Genomic DNA, 17,877 nt, shown 5'->3' on the forward strand with positions numbered 1-17,877 from the left:
CGCCCCTGCACCATCATCGAGGGAACGAAGTCGACGAACTTAAGAAAGGGCAGACATGCCTCATCGAGTCTCGCCGATGCCCTGAGATCCAACAGGCGCTTCTCGCAAGTTTCTTGGCTTCTCGTCGCTCGTTCACCATGCACATCAACGTCATCGCCGCCGCGGCCCTCATGGGCCTGGCGACCATGCCGCCCGCCGCAGCCGACACCACGACCATCATCGACGCCAAGTCCAACCGCGGCACCTGGGAGGGATGGGGCACCTCGCTCGCCTGGTGGGCGCGGCGCTTCGGAACCCGCGACGACCTCGCCGACATCTTCTTCACGACCAAGACGACGGCCTTTGGCGGCGCGAACCTGCCGGGCCTGGGCTTCAACATTGTGCGCCACAACGCCGGCGCCTGCAGCTGGAACAGCGTCAACGGCGAGAGCATGGTGGTGTCAACCAAGATGATGCCCTCGCGGCAGATCGAGGGCCACTGGATCGACTGGAACAGCGCCGACCCGGCGTCGTCGAGCTGGAAGTGGGACGTGGATGTCAGCCAGCGCACCATGATGCAGAAGGCGAAGAGCCGCGGCGCCAACCGCTTCGAGCTCTTCTCCAACTCGCCCATGTGGTGGATGACCAAGAACCACAACCCGTCGGGCTCGGCCGACGGCAGCGAGAACATCCAGTCGTGGAACCTCGGGCAGCACGCCGTGTACATGGCCACGGTCGCAAAGTACGCCAAGGACAACTGGGGCATCACGTTCGAGACGGTCGAGCCGTTCAACGAGCCGACGGCCAACTGGTGGAAGGCGGACGGCACGCAGGAGGGGTGCCACATCGACGTCTCCACGCAGGCGACCATCATCAACGCGCTAAGGACGGAGCTCAACAGCCGCGGGCTGCAGAGCATGAACATCGCGGCGTCGGACGAGTCGTACTACGACCAGGCGGTGACGACGCTCAACGGCCTCGGCGACGCGGCGCTCAAGAACGTGGCGCGGATTAACGTCCACGGCTACCAGTACGCCAGCGGCAAGCGCGACCAAGTCTTCGCGCTTGCTTCCGCGCGGGGCCTGCGGTTGTGGAACAGCGAGTACGGCGAGAGCGACGCCACGGGCGAGCGGCTCGTGAGCAACCTCCTCCTCGACTTCCGGTGGCTCAAGCCCACGGGCTGGGTGTACTGGCAGGTGCTCGACGGCGGCGGCTGGGGCGTCATCGACGCGGACAATGAGGCCGGGACGCTGGGGTCGGCGAACCAGAAGTACTTTGTCTTTGCGCAGTTCGCGCGGCACATCCGCGAGGGCATGCGGATCCTGGACGGCGGCTCCGACAACGTCGTCGCGGCGTACGACGCGGCGCAGTCCAAGCTGGTGATTGTTGCCGTCAACTGGGGCGCGGCGCAGTACCTCAACTTCGACCTGAGCAAGTTCACGCAGGCCTCGACCAACGGCGCCGTCGTCACGAGGTGGCGCACGCAGATCGGCACCGGGGACCGCTACGTGCAGGCGGCGGACACGACTATCAGCGGCACCAAGTTCTGGTCGTACTTTGAGAGCAAGATGGTGCAGACGTTTGAGATTAGCAACGTCAAGTTGTAGGCGGGGTCGGATGGAACGTCAGTAAATAATTGAACGAACTCGGCGGCAATAGTTATTCTTAATTGAGCTGAATTTTCTCAGTCTTACTTACCTTCTTACACATCCTGAATGGACCACCAGCAACAAATCTGTGAAACCTGAAACAAAAGTGAAAATGAGAATTATAATAGCGTGACAAAAATGCAAAAGTATATGTTCCGAAACCGAGAATCGAACTCGGGGCTATGCCTAACCTTTCATTAATGAGAGGGCATCATGTTGGCCACTACACCATATCGGATGTGCTGTTGTTGCAAGGGTTCGAAGTGGAGTGGCTTAAGTTGATAGACCGGGTAGTGCCAGAGGACACGCACGCTGGCTAGTCGCAATCGATTCTGTTGCCGACCAAGGAAAAGAAAAGAGCAAACAGTCACTGGCAGATACCAATCGCTACCTAAAATAATCTTAGTCAACCGATTCAACCTGCAACTCGCTCATGTCCATCCATGGTCAACTTGGCTGGCCAGAACTATGCCAGGAACTGTCTGCATGCGTCTTTTCGGACAGTGGCAGACGACGAACGCTGATGACCGAAGAAGCTTTATCAACACGGACAGTGCCACAACTGGGCCGTCAAATGCTCAATTCTCGCTGCCATATCCTTTTGCTCACCACAATCGTCGCCATTCCGCGTCTTCTACTGGTGTCAAGAACTCGTCTCGCTGTGCAGAGACAAGCTCAATAGAGGCGCGGTGATCTCTCCTGTCCCCACTTGCCCGTCTTAGGAAGTGTTTGGGCACGTCCCGGGGGCTAATTGGGCAGTGTGGACGTTGGGCCGTGCTGGAATTCGGGTGGCAGTACCTCTACATGACATGCTCCGCAAACGAGCTGCGTCGGATCGTCAGAACATAGGGCTGACCAAAGTGGTTCGGATATTTTTTTTCTTCAAACATCCGAGAGACAATTCGAGACGGGAACCTGGTTGTTTTCACGCGGTAATGATTCACTCTGTCAACCGAAAGTTTCAACCCGAGATTGGGGCAAGGAAACGCTAAATGCTATGTCAATTGCCAAGAAAAACCTCGATGACAGACATCCTGATGCACCACGATCCCTAAACCACAGACAGCATGCACAAAGGAGGAGAAAACATGATACAGACCAATTGCACCAGACCTAAAATGCAGACGAATAAATACAAAAGTTAACAGATGGGTGCAAACAAAAAGATTTGCATCCGCGTGATGCATCCGCCGGTAATCGAAACCGGGTCCCCAGCTGGCTCCTGAAATGGAAGGCTGGGATGATAACCACTACACTACAGATGCGGATGATTGGCTTCGGGAGAGAGCCGAGATGGTTGCCGGGAAGGCGCATGGTCAAGTTTATGTGGGGAGAATGTCAGATTCGTGCAAATTATTCGCCAAGCCCCACCACGCACATATTGGGGTTCGTGGGGGCTTCTACCAGCCCGGAAACGACACATGTCTGGCTAATCCTTCCACTATAACATCTATATCACCCCCCACCTCGTGGCCAATCCCTTGGTGTTTGTTAGTCGGCAGGAGGAACGCAGGGGAAGATACGGAGTTGTCAGGTGGGCCCCGGCTAGACGCATAGGCAATTCGAGGACAAGGATTTGAAGTTGTGAACGTGAAGCCCTCTTTCCATTTTCCTTTCTTTCATGCCAATGATGACATGAAGTGAAGTAGTGCCCAAAGTTCTTGTAAGCGAGGAGCAAATGGGAATGGCGCACAGAAGCGACTGCAACATACGTAAAATGAATGTCATCATAGTGCATTTGAAAAAGCATAAGACCTAGCGAAGTCTCACTGATGAAGATGAATACGAACAGTGTCGCCAGCCAAGTCAATTTCAATCTTTAACGGTCTATGAAAGTCACTGAGGTAGTTCACAAAAGGGAAAGGTTTGAATTGCAATACATGATTGAAAGATGTGAACGCGAAGTCTAACACAACAAGCATAGGCTGAAGACCCGCGTGGATGCGCAGTGTATCTATGTCTTGAATAATACTGGGACCATATTATTGAAACTAAGACTCACCCTGCATCCGTACTGACTACCTGCAGCCGCGTGACTTGGCCGTCAATCCTCATCCCTGCTCCCGTCTTTGACGGCTTCTCCTTGGGCCTTAGCCATCTCGCCTTGTTGACCAAGGAGGAGATCCCTCATCTCTACACCGAACTCGCTAACCAAAACTTCAACTAACTTATCTGTAACCTTGACTTCCTCGCCTCGTTCCTCAATCAGAAGTCTTACCACTTCCTCGCCACAATCCCTATTCTCTGCTACCGCTATAAGAACCTGCTCTGTAACCTTGACCTCCTCGCCTCGTTCCTCAAGCAAAAGTCTTACCATTTGCTCGCCATAAACCCTATTACCTGCTGCCGCTGTAAGAACCTGCTCTGTAACCTTAACTTCTTCACCTCGTTCCTCAAACAAGAGTCTTACTACTCTAACCCCACCACACTTCACTGCCTCATTAAAGACATCTTTTGTAATCTTGACTTCCTCGCCTCGTTCCTCAAGTAACAGTCTCACCACTTCCTCACCAGAATACTCATCTCCTACTGCGGCTTTGAGAATTTCTTCTGTAATCTTGACTTCTTCACCTCGTTCTTCAAGCAATAACTTTACCACTTTCTCACCGGTTGCTGCTGCTACCTTGAGAATTTCTTCTGTAACCTCGAATTCCCCGCCTCGCTCCTCAAGCAACAGTCTCACTACTTCCTCGCCACAATTCCTATTCCCTGCCGCCGCCATAAGAACCTGTTCTGTAACCTTGACTTCCTCACCTCGTTCCTCAAGCAACAGTCTTACTACATCCTTGCCACAATTCCTTTTCCCTGCCGCCGCCATAAGAACCCGTTCTGTAACCTTGACTTCCTCACCTCGTTCCTTAAGTAACAGTCTTACCACTTTCTCACAACAATACCTATTCCCTGCCGCCGCCATAAGAATCTGTTCTGTGATTTTGACTTCCTCACCTCGTTCCTGAAGCAACAGTCTTACCACTTTCTCGCCAGACTGCTCGTTTGCTGCTGCTGCCTTGATAACTTCTTCTGTAACCTTGACTTCCTCGCCTCGTTCCTCAAGCAACAGTCTTAACACTTTCTCGCCAGACTTCTTGTTTGCTGCTGCTGCCTTGAGAATTTCTTCTGTAACCTTGACTTCTTCGCCTCGTTCTTCAAGCAAAAGTTTTATCACTTTCTCGCCAGACTGCTTGTTTGCTGCTGCTGCCTTGAGAACTTCTTCTGTAACCTTAACTTCCTTGCCCCATTCCTCAAGCAACAGTCGTATCAATTTCTCACCAGACCGCTTGTTTCCTGCTGCTGCCCTAAAGATATCTGTAAGCTTTATCTGCTTTCCCAGTTGGTCTAACAGCTGGCTGACTATTTTGAATTCTTTGTCCTCATGGAAACTAAGTGCCTTTGGTTCTGCAGTTTCATTTCCATGCTCGTAGAGCCATACATTGAAAGTGTATGATCCAAAGGCAGCAGCCTCCACCGTTTTGTTCGTAATCTCTCCATGTCTTCCGTAACGATCAAAATCATACGCTTTGATCGCAACCTCCTGTTTAGCTATTAATTCTTTCAACCTTTTTTTGTCCATCTCGCGTTTCTCTCTGCCTATATATCGATTGGATGGTCTCTCAGACAATTCCAAAACAACTGTTTTGTTTCCTACAGAACCGAGTTTGTCACCCTGAGCTTTGATTAGGAATTCAGCACATGACCATTCTCCATTCTGTATTGCCCATAACCATCCGACGGTCTGCCTAACTTGAAGCATATCGTTTGCCCCCTGCCTTACTAGTAAATCTGCAGCACCTTTTTGGCGTTTTTGTAGCGCAACAATCAAGGGGGTACAGTCCTTGAAATCTCGAGCGTCTATTATAGCTCCTTCCTTTAGCAGCAGTTTGATGGCATCATCTTGCCCGTTTTCGGCAGCCCAGTGTAAGCTTGAGTATCCGTCATTGTCCCAGTGGCGTATATCCACACGAGGATCACTTAATAACTCGCGCATTACATCAACACAGCCTCTGGCAGCAGCGTATTCAAGCGGAGTTCGCTTAGATCGATCTGCTGCCGCGGGAAGCGCCTTGTTCTTCATCAAGATCTTCACAACATCTGCATGCCCATACTCAGCAGCGTAACTTAGTGGAGTCCTCCCAGACTTGTCTGCGTATTCAACCGTTGATCCGATCTTTAGAGCTGCTTTGACAATTTCCGGCCAGCCTCTTGCCGCGGCCCAGGATAGAACTGTACGACCCCGATCATCACAAGATGAAAGCTCTCTAGCCTGACTGATCAGCCAAAGAGTTTCCGTTCTGTTTTCTGCAGAGAGTGCGGCAATGACATCGATAGCATTTGTGGATGTGTCTGTAGAATCATTGCCACTCGTTTCTCTGAACTTGATGTAGCGATTCGAAATATCCACAAGTGAGTCTGGAGCGTCTTGTGGCAACTGATTCTTCATCCAGGAAACCCCTTGGCGGGCAAACTCTTCTTGGCACTCGTTGGATAAAAGAGCATTCCGATAGAGTTCGCCGAATTCGAGCATAGTTGCTTCCAGAGCGGCGATCTTTTGCTTGTCATTTCGAATTTCTCCTGCGCTTTGCCAAGCCCATCTGAGAACATCTTCCGCTTCCTTGAAGCTTCTCCTTTTCCCAAGTTCTTCAGCCTCGCCGTAGACCTCTGGAAGATTTTCTACGGCAGAAGGCAACTTCGATTGGTGTCGTAGAACTGGAAGGATAACGCAGATTGCATCCTGCTTGGAGCCAAGGCCACTCTCTTCAAAGCGTTTGATCAAATCGGATACCGCATCGTTCTCTAGGAAGAGTCCTCTGCCTCCCCTCGAAAACTTCGTGCATCCCCCGATAGACTCAAGATCCTGAACGGCGGCATAAAGGAATGATTGGTATATGTCGTGGGCGCAGGCGGTAGAGATAGTATGGCCTAATGTAGTCGTCGAAGCAGCCAAGATCGGCGGTGTTGCAAATTGCCACCCAAAAAGTCGAAAGAGCGATTTATATTGTCGTGAATGTAGATCCGGTTCTGCAGTCAATTTCCCAGTTGGTTCCCCGTTGTTGTTATTCTCCGTTCTCCATAGTCTGTGTGGGCCTCTTTCCATTGGGTCTGGCTCGTTTGCCCATGTCCTAGACGCCAATGAGAGGAATTCATCGGTCAAGAATTGCATCTCTATCTTTGCGAGTTCCAAGTCCTCTAGATCTTTGCCAACGGCCATGATCCTAGAGATTGGTACTTCTGATGCGTGCGACACCTTAAGCTTGAGTTCCTCGTCCGTCGTCTCCGTCTGAGGATCTGAGATTATCGACCAGGTCCATAGGCCTAAGAGAGCCTCGAGATCTTGTTGATTCACATCGCATACCGTAGACTGGTCACTATTGGTCCGAATTGACACAAAAATATCAGGACTTGCTTGAAAAGCCCCTTTCGTGCTGTGTTCTGCAATTGGAATAGTCCAAGAGAGGGGTTCGGTGTCCTCGTTGGAGTTCTTCGTTGCATGAGTGAAGAGGACTCGGGCACTTGAGTCAATAGCCTTCTTTAGCTGCCGAGCTTGCTGCCGTACGTGCACTAAGTCGTCTTTCCATGCAGTGGATGATTTTGAGTTGACGAGGGTTGACTGGCTTGTCAACTCTGCCAACCTAGAACGATAATGGAATGCCTTCTCAAGCAGGTCTGGTTTTGGTTGTGAAACTTTGATCACCCCTTGTCCCTCATTCTTTTTTTGTGAAGAATTTTGGGGATCAAGACAAGTTATATCGTTGGATAGTCCTTTGTCGATGCCATCCTCATCGCATGTATTGTTGCTGTCTTTGCTAATGCATGTAGAGTCCGGCTTCGTCTTCGGGCCGGTAATAAACCAGCTGATATGACTCTCTGTGTCTCTTTCGTCTTGCTCGCTTTGATTGTCCTTTTCATCTCGTTTATCTTGTTTATCTTTAGCCATATGCCAGGCGAGCCAATCCAGTTCAAAGCCCTCAACTTCGTCAGGGCGATTATGTACGAGGTTGTCATTCTTTTTCAATCGTTGTGATCTCAGAGCGGCTCGAATAATACTGACGATTAGAATCACTCCAAGCTGAAGAACAGATACGGCCGAGTGCATTGCTCTGAAACCAACAAATTGGAGGATGAAACCGACCATGGTTACAACAATAGCAGTCCAGACTTTCAATGGTTTGTCGGACTGTTGGGATATCTTCCAGGAGGTTGTGTAGTACTTTTCTGGCTGTGATGAGTCGTTAATAGAGTTGTCGTATAAAAATGAGTCGAAAGTTTGATCGCCGATGATCTGGTTTCCTGGTTGAACTACATAGATAACCGACGTAGATGAGATGTTGTTTCCGCCGCCACTATTCCCGTAACCGCTGTTTTCCCCCTTGGTCTTGTTATCCGGGGATCTGCGGAACACTCTCTCTTTAGTGCTATTTTCTATCAGAAACGCACAGAGAAACATCCCGCCACACAAGAGTATGGTTCCAATCACCATCAGGGGGAAGGCCCAAGTAGGAGGGGTTTCTCCTTCCTTTTCCCAGCGCCATGCTGTGACCAGACCTCCAAATAACAAGACAGTGACCTGAGCCAGGAATGAAAAGCCAGCAGCCAGCCAAAGGACCCATTCGGGCCGTCTTTTTATCCCTATGTTGAAGGAGAGGTTGGGGTTTGGAGCAAAACTGTCCTCTGAGTCGTTTCGTTCCTTTGGACTCGTTCTGGATTCTTCGTCGTCGCGAGTGAACTTCTTGATTTCCCTCCACCCGGCATTTTTCGACAAATCCTTTCCGATGTACTCTTGAAATGAGTAAATACCATCTTCTAGTGGCGGCCGTTGGTAGTTCTGAGACACGTTTTCGGTGGCCACCTCTCGATGGTGAACAACCTCGAGAATCTTGGGGCGTCCAAAGACTCGGACAATGGCACCGTTATGGTAGAGTTCGCAGACATCACGGCTTGTGGATGAGCACAACTCGGCCTCGGAAACGCCCCCTCCCTCTTGCGCTCGACCGATAAATGCTCGCAAGGAGGGTCCGCCGCATACCCGGATGACGGATACAATCGCAGTAATAACACCTAGGGGTGCCATTGCGAAGATAATATTGTCCCATATTGTCGTCGACTCGCTCAGGAACTGCTTTGTGACTTGTTCACCAAACAGGGCTAGAAGTGGCCCAAGATCCGTGGCTAGGTTATTAGAAAAGTCGTCCCACGCATCTGCCTTTGCAGTCGCAACCAAGCACGCCACTAGGAGCAATCGAAGAAAATGTGGGCTGCGATGCCGCATGGTTGTTGACTCGAAGATTGTATATGTAGAGCACTAGCGAGAGGTTGCTGTTTTGGCAGAATGGCGCCAAGAGAGATGAGTTGAGGGTGACGAATGCCTAAGAGGAGGAGGGGCTTCTACAGTTGATATCTGTCCGCAGTGCCTCATTATGCAGCCCTCACTCTTTGGCATTAGCGGTGGAGACCACCTTCTCAAGATTCAGGGTTCGCTGCGGGCCGCATCAGTCGCCTCTACCGGGTATTGCAACCTTCTGGGCTAGGTGCTCGCCTGCTATGGCCGTGTCGATCGTTGATGGCGCGGGGATTTAGTGCATAAATCGGCTGTAATAAACAATTTGCCTACAGGATGACGCCAGTCACCCAGTGGGCCCTACAACGGCAGTTGACCAGTGAAGAGGTAAAAGCAGCATCGGGACAGCAGTTAGGACACCACCGGCACACATGTACACAGCTAACTAACACCATACTTCTACGGTGCATTTCTGTAGAAATTTCGAACGTCGGACAGCTCGTTGTTGTTGCCTGTGTCCATTGCAGGCTAATGGAATGTAACGACATAAATTCAAAGCAACTATGGACATGCACGAGAACTGAAGGTGCATACGAGTGAGTACGTCGGCCCTTCATAAACAAAAACTCACACGCATGGGAATCGACCATCGCGTCCCGGTCCTGGTACCCGCTTGCCAGGGAGTTCGCCAGACGGTCAGCAAGGCTGCACAATTCCCTCGCCGGTCTCGCCAGCCGTCCAAAGGGGCGCGATATTGGCCCATAGACTGAGCCCAGTCTCACAACTCATGGCCGACATCTTGATGTACTTAATTGGCGGGTTGCAACTCGTCACAGCCCTCTTTGACAACGGGAACCGGTCAACAAAGGACATCCTTGTGAATCAAGTTGATTACAATCTAAAGCGGCCCTTTACTTTTTTTGCCCGACTTACATGCCGCAGACTTGTAGCTGATGAGGCTGTACGGATACTGTGATTGATAGCTTTCTGGTGTTAAAGTACACTAATCGCTGCACAATAGCCGCCCGGGTTGGGGACCTGCATGGTTTACGAGCGAGCAGAAATTCTGTCCGATGCCCGGCATGTTCTCCGGGAGCCTTCCCCTTGCAACCCACTTTACACGGTCTGAAGCTACGACCCTACTGCCAAGGCGGACAACGTTATGCACACAAGCAAGCACGACAAGAGAGGCTATTTTGCGATTAAAGGCTGTCGCTGACTGCTATTATTAGGCATCTGTTGCTTCTGATCCATTAAGATAAGATGTATACAGACGTTGGGTCAGTCCCGCAGAGCCTGCTGGTTGCTTAAAATAATAGCAAAGTGCGCTAATGTTGCTTGCGTATCCACAATCCTGCCCTAGGTTGCTCAAGTGGCCGGCTTATGTCCACGTCACAGCAGCTGCGCATGTACACTGCACGCACTGATGCTCTTGTCACCACGAAACTGGCTTGGGTAGCTGGCCGCAATCAGAATGCAGGCGGCTTATCCTGCATGGGATGTCGGTGGAAATCGAGCCTGGATTTCCGCAGGGAGGATATAACTCATCCGACATATGTTATCTCCGAGATCTCGACTACGAGGCTGACAATCCCTAAATCCAATTCCCGAACTCTTACTAGCTCAGCTCTTGAATGGTTGTGAGACTGTTTGATTTTACTTTATTGTTGCCCTATATAGCCCATGAGGTAGCGGGACTCTCGGAGCATACCTTGGACCTTAATTGCACCAAGTCTAGCCTTGATGGTGGTCAGCAAAAAGTGGCCAGCAAATGCGCTGGCCAGACGGCATGTGGAGTACCTATGTTGGTAGCTGACACAGAACGACTTTAAGTTCATTGCCACTAGCTGGATTGGGTCGTGTGACAAGAGAAATGGATGCCTAAAGGCGCTGCATCAAAGATTTTCGACTCAAATAAATGTTTCAAGGCTCTCGCATGCTTTCACAAGTTGAGCTTTGTTACTGCAGCCTTTGATTTTGCCTTCTTCCGCAGTGTCCAACTAACTATGGATCTCGTCACGTCTTTTGAAATAGTTAGCCACCTGTGCATTCTCCACGGCGATTTGACAGAAATCGCTGCCAAGGTGGACGATCCGTCCACCCTCGACCAAAAGCAGCTTGCAGTACTCGGCGTCCTTTCCCCATTAAAAAGCCTGATAGATCCCATCATTGAGAGGGTTCTGAAGGGGGCAGAATCAGGAACGATAACCGAGAAGGGAATACCACAACTTGTCGACGAAGCCCAAAAAGCCATTAAAACAATCTTGGAACATGTTGAGAGGGATGACATTGTCTGGCAGACAATAAGGGACACCTTTGACGACAGTTCTCAGCTTACAGAAGACAATGAGTTTATTCAGAACTTTTTGGCTCTCAGTAAAAGCGTAGAGAAGCTCTCGGTATCGAAAGCACCACAATTGCCACCACTGCCAACCGAACTGCACGAAGAAATCGATGCGGCCGAGTACCAATACACGCCCTTGGCCACAGCCACCTCGATCCGCCTTCTCACAATTGAAAAGGATGACGGAGGCACGGATATCCGCCTTTCGTTCGAGACCGTAGACTTGGAAGAACACCCCGTCTACGAGACCCTGTCATACACCTGGGGAAAACCTTGCACTGCATTTCGAACGGTCGCAGAGCGGGACAGGGTTGAAAGGGCTGACATTCCCGTCCTGTGTGACGGGCGGTCCATCAAGGTTCAAGAGAATCTCTACAGGTATCTGCAAAACTGGAGGCAGGCTATCAGCGTCAACCCCCAGGATGAAAGGGTGAAACTAGCCGCGAAGCAGAATCTATCTCCACCGAAGCGCCTCTGGATTGATGCATTGTGTATCAACCAATCCGACAATGCTGAAAAGAATCAGCAGGTTGCCATGATGGGGCGCATTTACAAGGATTGTGCAAAGGTCCACATTTGGCTTGGCGCGGAGGATGACTTCTCGCGGCGCGGCATCGAACTGTTATGCAAGCTGGCAGTTAGCTTTCCCAAGATCACAAAGCCATTGGAATCTATGTCTCAGGAAGAGATTTGCAAGGAGGCTGATCTACCTGATACTTCTTCCTGGCCGTGGATCTGCCTATGGGCTTTTCTCAACAGGGCATGGTTCCGGCGGACATGGGTCATTCAGGAAATCGCCCTGGCGCCGTTCATATCGGTCGCCTGCGGCTCCTTGACGTTTCCCTGGATGGCTCTTACCAACGGCCACGGTTTCATGTCGATGACTGGACTGTACGAGATGGTCGACGCCAGCGCCTCGGTAGAGATTTCGGGCCCGGGGATAGAGGTCCTATGGGACGAGGACGGGAACCCGGTCACGCAAGAAGTCCCTCGTACCCAAGAATCGCGAAAGCTGTTCTGGGCTGAAGATTACCACAAGATTCGGATGGGCAGTCTTGTGGGCCTGATGGCGAACATCAGGCACGCGGATCGCAGCATGGTCCTGAGAGACTTTGGCCACAACAGGTCGCAGAGGCGATACCCAGATCTGCGATCGGACTCTCTTACGCAGCTGTTTCACAGTGGAAGGATGACCTCGTGTTGGAACCCGAGAGATAGGGTCTACGCATTATTGGAACTGGCAAAGAGGGACTTCTACGCCGAAAAGTTGGACCCACGCCGGCAAGATATCGAGGTCAAATACCAGGACACAGTTGCTCAGGTGTATCTGGACGCAGCATGGTTCATTTTGTTGTCAGGAAGCAGTCTTGAACTTCTTTCTCGAGCCACCACGTGGACTGAACGAGTGGACTTGGATAGTAACGACTCGTCGAACCTCGCCACAGACCAAAGTCAAGAAGGCGATATTGGCTCAGACATCGAGCAACAGACAGAAGACAACGGTATTCAAGAAAAAGATACCAAAACGCCCATGGAAAACCTGACGAAGGCTGATAATTCAGAAGGAGAAGGAATCAAATTGTTGCCGTCCTGGGTTCCAGATTGGACGGTCATCAGCAACGACTCAGCTCTGCAGAGTTTTTCGGAGAGGTTTAGCTTAGGGTGGGCGGCCGCCGGTAAAAGGCAGTGGAAGCCGCCCTCCGAGGAAGAACTTTATAAGCCGTTTCTGACCGTAGAAGGCGCTTGTGTGGGCAAGATATGCGAGATTGCGGATCATGGGGACCTTCTGATGGCCACAGAGATATCTATGAAGCTGCCCAAGGTCTACGAGTGGACAGACGGAGGCCAGTCCCCTCTTGATGTTCTCTGGCGAACACTCATTCACGACACCATATCTGGTCAGCACCCTGCACCGGAACAGTGGGCATTGATATTTGACAAGGTCATAATGAGCGCCAACCGTGAAGGTCTTCTGAATTGGCAGAGAGACAACTTCTCCGTAGAAAGTGAAAAGGTTTACAACAGGTGGATCAAAGCGTGGGGGAAATTCTCAAAGTACATGGGGGACCGTTCAAAAAACATGGACTTCGAAGCCGTGAAAGACGACCCATTGGTTAAAAAGTATCAGGAGTCGATGAAGGAATCCAGTTCAAGTCCCGTACTGTTTCGCACAGAGAACGGTATGCTAGGGCAAGGACCACGAGGCATCAGGCCAGGAGACTTGGTATACATAATTGCTGGTGTCGCCGCCCCCGCCATTCTCAGGAACAGGACCAATGCGAGATTCGGATGGACAGGCCAAGCCTATGTGCACGGAATCATGCATGGGGAAGCAATGGACAACTTTGAGTCCCACTTTGCTACTATTCAATTGGAGTAGCCGTAGATGAACAAGCTATCTTTTCAATCCCCATGCTTTTTAAAGACATTATTCAACAATGATCAGTGTATTGCCCCTTACGGTGATTGGTACAGATTGATCAGTCTACACATGGATCGATGAACTAGTGCAGGATCATGTTAAGTTCGACTAGTTCAGCTTGTTGCAGTGCAGTGTGGTTGCCTAGAACATTCAAGACTCTGCTAATCCGGGACGCTCTCGGCTGCGAGTCCTCGGCATTCCATGAAACCTAGCACTTCATCGTCAGTCTATCAACTTCGATATCGCCTTGATGTCCCAGTAAACGTCCCCAATGGGTTCGAAATGGCTTCGCATTGACCTTCAGGCCACTCCTGTGGGCACAGCGGGTTCCTTATGAAAGCCACAGATCCTGTTCCCACCATCCCGCAGGCCATTATGAGTTATTTACTCACGATTGGCAGCGGCTGCTGATGAAGTCCCTGCGGGCTGACCATAAATCATAGCCGACGGTAGAGATTATTCCCACGGCAGAGGGCTGAGTTGAACTCGAAGATCAAAAGTTTTGTATCAAGAACCCAGCGAGGTTTTATCTGATATAAGTGGGAAAATAAAGAACTGAAAAATTGAAAGTGGTTTGGCTGCTTTTTTATGTAGCTAAAGTTGCGGGGGTCACATGCTGACTGCTACAGAGAGCAGCGGGCGCAAAGGTTGTCTCTTTTGGTTCCAAAAAACACAGTTTCTGCCTAATTACGAATATACGGTGTCGGTTTTGGCTTTGATGGAAGGTTTGAGATGCCACTGCGAGGTTGCGGTAAAATACTTGGATGCAGACTCTGGAGGGTAACTTTTGCCCCTGTATTGCGAAGGTCGGTTCCGTTGCACGTCCGCTTGCTAGATCTATAGTCGATATATTCACTTGGTACATGACGTATTTTTCAATTCAACGTTGATTATCTGAAAACAGAAACCGGAGATGTGAAAGAAGTAGCAGGGAGCCAAATCTGGCGTTTGTTCAGGAGGGTCGATCTATCTGGATGCCGCCACTTCTTCGCTCTTCTGTCTGCAGGCCAAATTTGAGACTCTTCTGTGACTTTCATGTGTAAAGAAACACCCCGGAATTGAAATTCATAATAATACACCATGTAAACTTCCGGCCAAAGATGTGATTAAAGCTAGTAATTCATGTTAAAATGATTGTTTCTGATAAGGCAGCCACTCGAGACGCCGTTGTCCTGGCCATGGGGTTGACAGGATTGGCGACAGCTTCATAAAGAAGGAGTAATAACATTCATTTCCTTTTAGAACCGTACCTTCCGAAATTCAAGAAGAGCGACAGAAGGCATTGAATTCCAGTTGCTTCCTGCCGCCCTGCGAAAAAGAAGAAGAAACCCGAAGAAAAAACCCCATATTTAATCTCTATTTCAGGTTTGAACCAGCAGTTCAATCCTTTCCCTTCTTTACAGCACAACACAATCAGCGCAACTAATCAGTCAACACTTTGAGTCCCTTCTGGTTCAACTACACACACAGGCATTGCAAATCCAAATCTCCCTTCACAATGGATGCGGAAATCGTCAGACTCGAGGGTCCGAAGAATTACCAGCAATGGTATGACTACCTATATGCACATTTCTACATTGAGGACGAATGGAAATACCTCACAAAGATCATCGATTGGAGTGAAGCTGGCAAAGATCCGGTTAGGGTTTTCAAGACGCGTGGCAAAATCTACAACTTCATCCTCAATTCCATCAGTGATGACTTTCTTCTCGGTCTTATTGCTCATGAACCGCTTGATCAGCAAAACGAGCCTTCAAATCTCATGGCACTGGTTGACAAGTACTGCGAATGTACGCCTGCGACCGCAGCATCACTCATTACCAAGCTTACCGAAGCGGAGATTGAGTCGTTCCCCAACGTCGCTGTCTTTGTGTCTTACTTCCAGCTGGCCAAGATTTGCTTGGAACCAGACTCCGAAGTCATCACTGTGCTCCTTCACCACGCATTGCGGGAGGGACGCCCCGACATCTACCAGGAATATAAGCATTACGCTGCTTTGGACTGGGACAACATCGTGGGGGACCTGCTTATAGATGAGTAGGAACCTGAAATCAGCGAATTTTCATGCGTTTTCCAAGCGGTGACGGTCAGGATGATAACGGCAAAGAGTAGAGCGCTGCATCATCCCCGATCGACAGGTCAAATATGGCAGCAGCAGCGATATCTTCTCCAAGCCTTCCCCCATTGTTCCCTCCAAGAGAGTCAAGGAGAGGATAAAAAATCTCAACATTAACTTTCAAGAACGATTCAGTACTGAGAGAAGCAAAAGCACGAAAATATTCAGGCATGGCCTCAAACCAAGTCAAAGTCACTGTGGGCACAGTACTCCTGTACTTGACCACCGCATTTGACCACCAGTTGCTTACATCAACAGACCAGGGATGGACACGGAATAACACAGATTTCCAGATAGTTCATAAATCACAAGCAGCTGCACAAATGATTTTGCCTAAGTTGCCACATGCATCTTGCACCATTAAGAGAAGAGGGGCATGGTGTGAACATACCATCCTCCAGTGGATACCTATGCAATATCTGGTACTCATTTGTCTCACGAAATTGGCCTAAGGACACTCACCTCGTGCTAAACATTGTGATTCGACGATATCTGCCTTGAAACATCATCAACACAATCCCCACGGCTCTCGAGTTTCATTTGTCACATGTAAGAAATCAATTTTGGTACCAGCCAAGTATTCCCTGATCTAATTGAGTCCTCGTTAAAATATCCGGTTGTCGTACGCCCCAGTGCCAAGTGCATGGTGTGGGAAATTTTAGAGAGGCAGGAGGGCCAGCCCTGTTTGGAAGGTTCTTTCTTTGCGACTGTGTTAACAGCGCAGGTTCTTACCTTACCATATAGGCGGTCAGACGCGATTTTTTCTTTGCTCGTACGCTTGTGAGAAATATGCTTCCTCTTTCGTGAAGCCAAGGGCGCCTCGCCTTGCCTCGACTCGGCACGACGAGCAGTAGGTAGGAGCAGCCTAGTGGGAAGTTGACAAGCAACCGCTGGCATATGCTCATCAACCTACACACCTTCCAGAGGAGTAGTGTGGGGCCTCTAGAGATAAGCAGAAATTGGTCAGTTTGTCGTTGTTCATTGAACAATTCTTCTCGTTTATGCGCCAATGGCACTTTGCGCCGTCGTATCGTCCTTGACTTGGTTTCGTAGCGTGAAGCGTGGCAAGCTTGGTTGATAGAAGCTGAATCTCAACGATGCAGACTGGTCAGAATGGCTAAAAATCACAGTCATTTCCGGGAAATTTTGCTTATTGGTCGGATTTCATCAACACCTGGGGGCACTGCATCCGCCTACTGGAACTGGACTTTGGAACAGTGATACTCTTGTAAATTTGTCGCCGAGTTGAAACGGTTGGGGGATTGCTTAATCAAGAACGGCGGGCATTGCTCGATGGAGCACGGTTTATCCACAACACATTCTCACTCCGTGGCCACAGCGCGTGGGTATCGCACCTAAGTCGGCAAGATGTTGATTGCCAACTCCCTATACATCGCAAAACACCAAAACTACTATCACGAAGTGCAAAAGGTTATGACAAGAGTGGGATTCGAACCCACGCCTATTACTAGACTAGCACCTGAAGCTAGCGCCTTAGACCGCTCGGCCATCTTGCCGGATGTTGTTGTTGAAGAAATCGCCGGGGTGTGGGTTTGAGTAGGGTGCTGCATGCATTTCCGCAGAGATTGCAGGGATCTTGGCTGGGTGGAGGGCCGCACCAAACCGCGCGTAACCGTCGGCAAAGACATTTGCGACCCGCAACGAAAATGGGAGGTTGCGCAGCTTTGACTTGCAGAACATACAACATGAGAAGTACAGGATGAATGGAATATGATGCTAAGATATTCTCGGTATTTCAAGTGCAAGCCTTGGACACACGTTGGCGAAAGCCGTAAATGATTAGCGGTCACCAGTATCAGAGGTTGATCCTAACAAATGATTTCTGTTTATTTACAGCTTGGACTCAAGGAATGAGTTTGATTTAAGATATCTTCACAACTTGGCTACTAGACGTTTAAGCACACGTGAATTTGGTCTGCTTCAATTCAGCAATTGCAATATTTTCCGGATAGTGGGGCCCAATCATGGTTGTCCCGAGCCTCCAACCACAGATCTCAATAGGGGAAGTTAGATTTTGGCAGGAAGCACCGAGCAGAATTAGCTTATATTCATTTCCGTCTTTTGTAATACCTT

At 49.9% G+C, this 17,877-nt stretch overlaps 4 protein-coding genes across 4 annotated transcripts; 3 read left to right on the plus strand and 1 right to left on the minus strand.

Moving 5' to 3' along the window:
- Window positions 1-137: 137 nt before the first annotated feature.
- On the plus strand, window positions 138-1,586 carry EsH8_X_000448 (uncharacterized protein; the record flags this gene model as incomplete). The annotated part of the gene is made up of 1 exon (XM_083274536.1): window positions 138-1,586. The coding sequence occupies one exon, from the start codon at window positions 138-140 to the stop codon at window positions 1,584-1,586; it is 1,449 nt and encodes a 482-aa protein (XP_083119928.1).
- Window positions 1,587-3,672: 2,086 nt separating this feature from the next.
- On the minus strand, window positions 3,673-8,694 carry EsH8_X_000449 (ankyrin repeat domain-containing protein; the record flags this gene model as incomplete). Its single annotated transcript, XM_083274537.1, has 2 exons — window positions 3,673-5,160; window positions 5,401-8,694. 2 exons carry the CDS (start codon window positions 8,692-8,694, stop codon window positions 3,673-3,675), a joined length of 4,782 nt encoding a protein of 1,593 aa, XP_083119929.1.
- Window positions 8,695-10,907: 2,213 nt separating this feature from the next.
- On the plus strand, window positions 10,908-13,625 carry EsH8_X_000450 (HET domain-containing protein; the record flags this gene model as incomplete). Its single annotated transcript, XM_083274538.1, has 1 exon — window positions 10,908-13,625. The coding sequence occupies one exon, from the start codon at window positions 10,908-10,910 to the stop codon at window positions 13,623-13,625; it is 2,718 nt and encodes a 905-aa protein (XP_083119930.1).
- A 1,540-nt stretch (window positions 13,626-15,165) lies between these two features.
- Window positions 15,166-15,708, plus strand: EsH8_X_000451 (uncharacterized protein; the record flags this gene model as incomplete). Its single annotated transcript, XM_083274539.1, has 1 exon — window positions 15,166-15,708. The coding sequence occupies one exon, from the start codon at window positions 15,166-15,168 to the stop codon at window positions 15,706-15,708; it is 543 nt and encodes a 180-aa protein (XP_083119931.1).
- Between the last annotated feature and the right edge of the window lie 2,169 nt (window positions 15,709-17,877).

The sequence above is a fragment of the Colletotrichum jinshuiense genome, chromosome 10 (genome assembly GCF_051148585.1).
Source record: "Colletotrichum jinshuiense chromosome 10, complete sequence".
Taxonomy (NCBI): domain Eukaryota; kingdom Fungi; phylum Ascomycota; class Sordariomycetes; order Glomerellales; family Glomerellaceae; genus Colletotrichum; species Colletotrichum jinshuiense.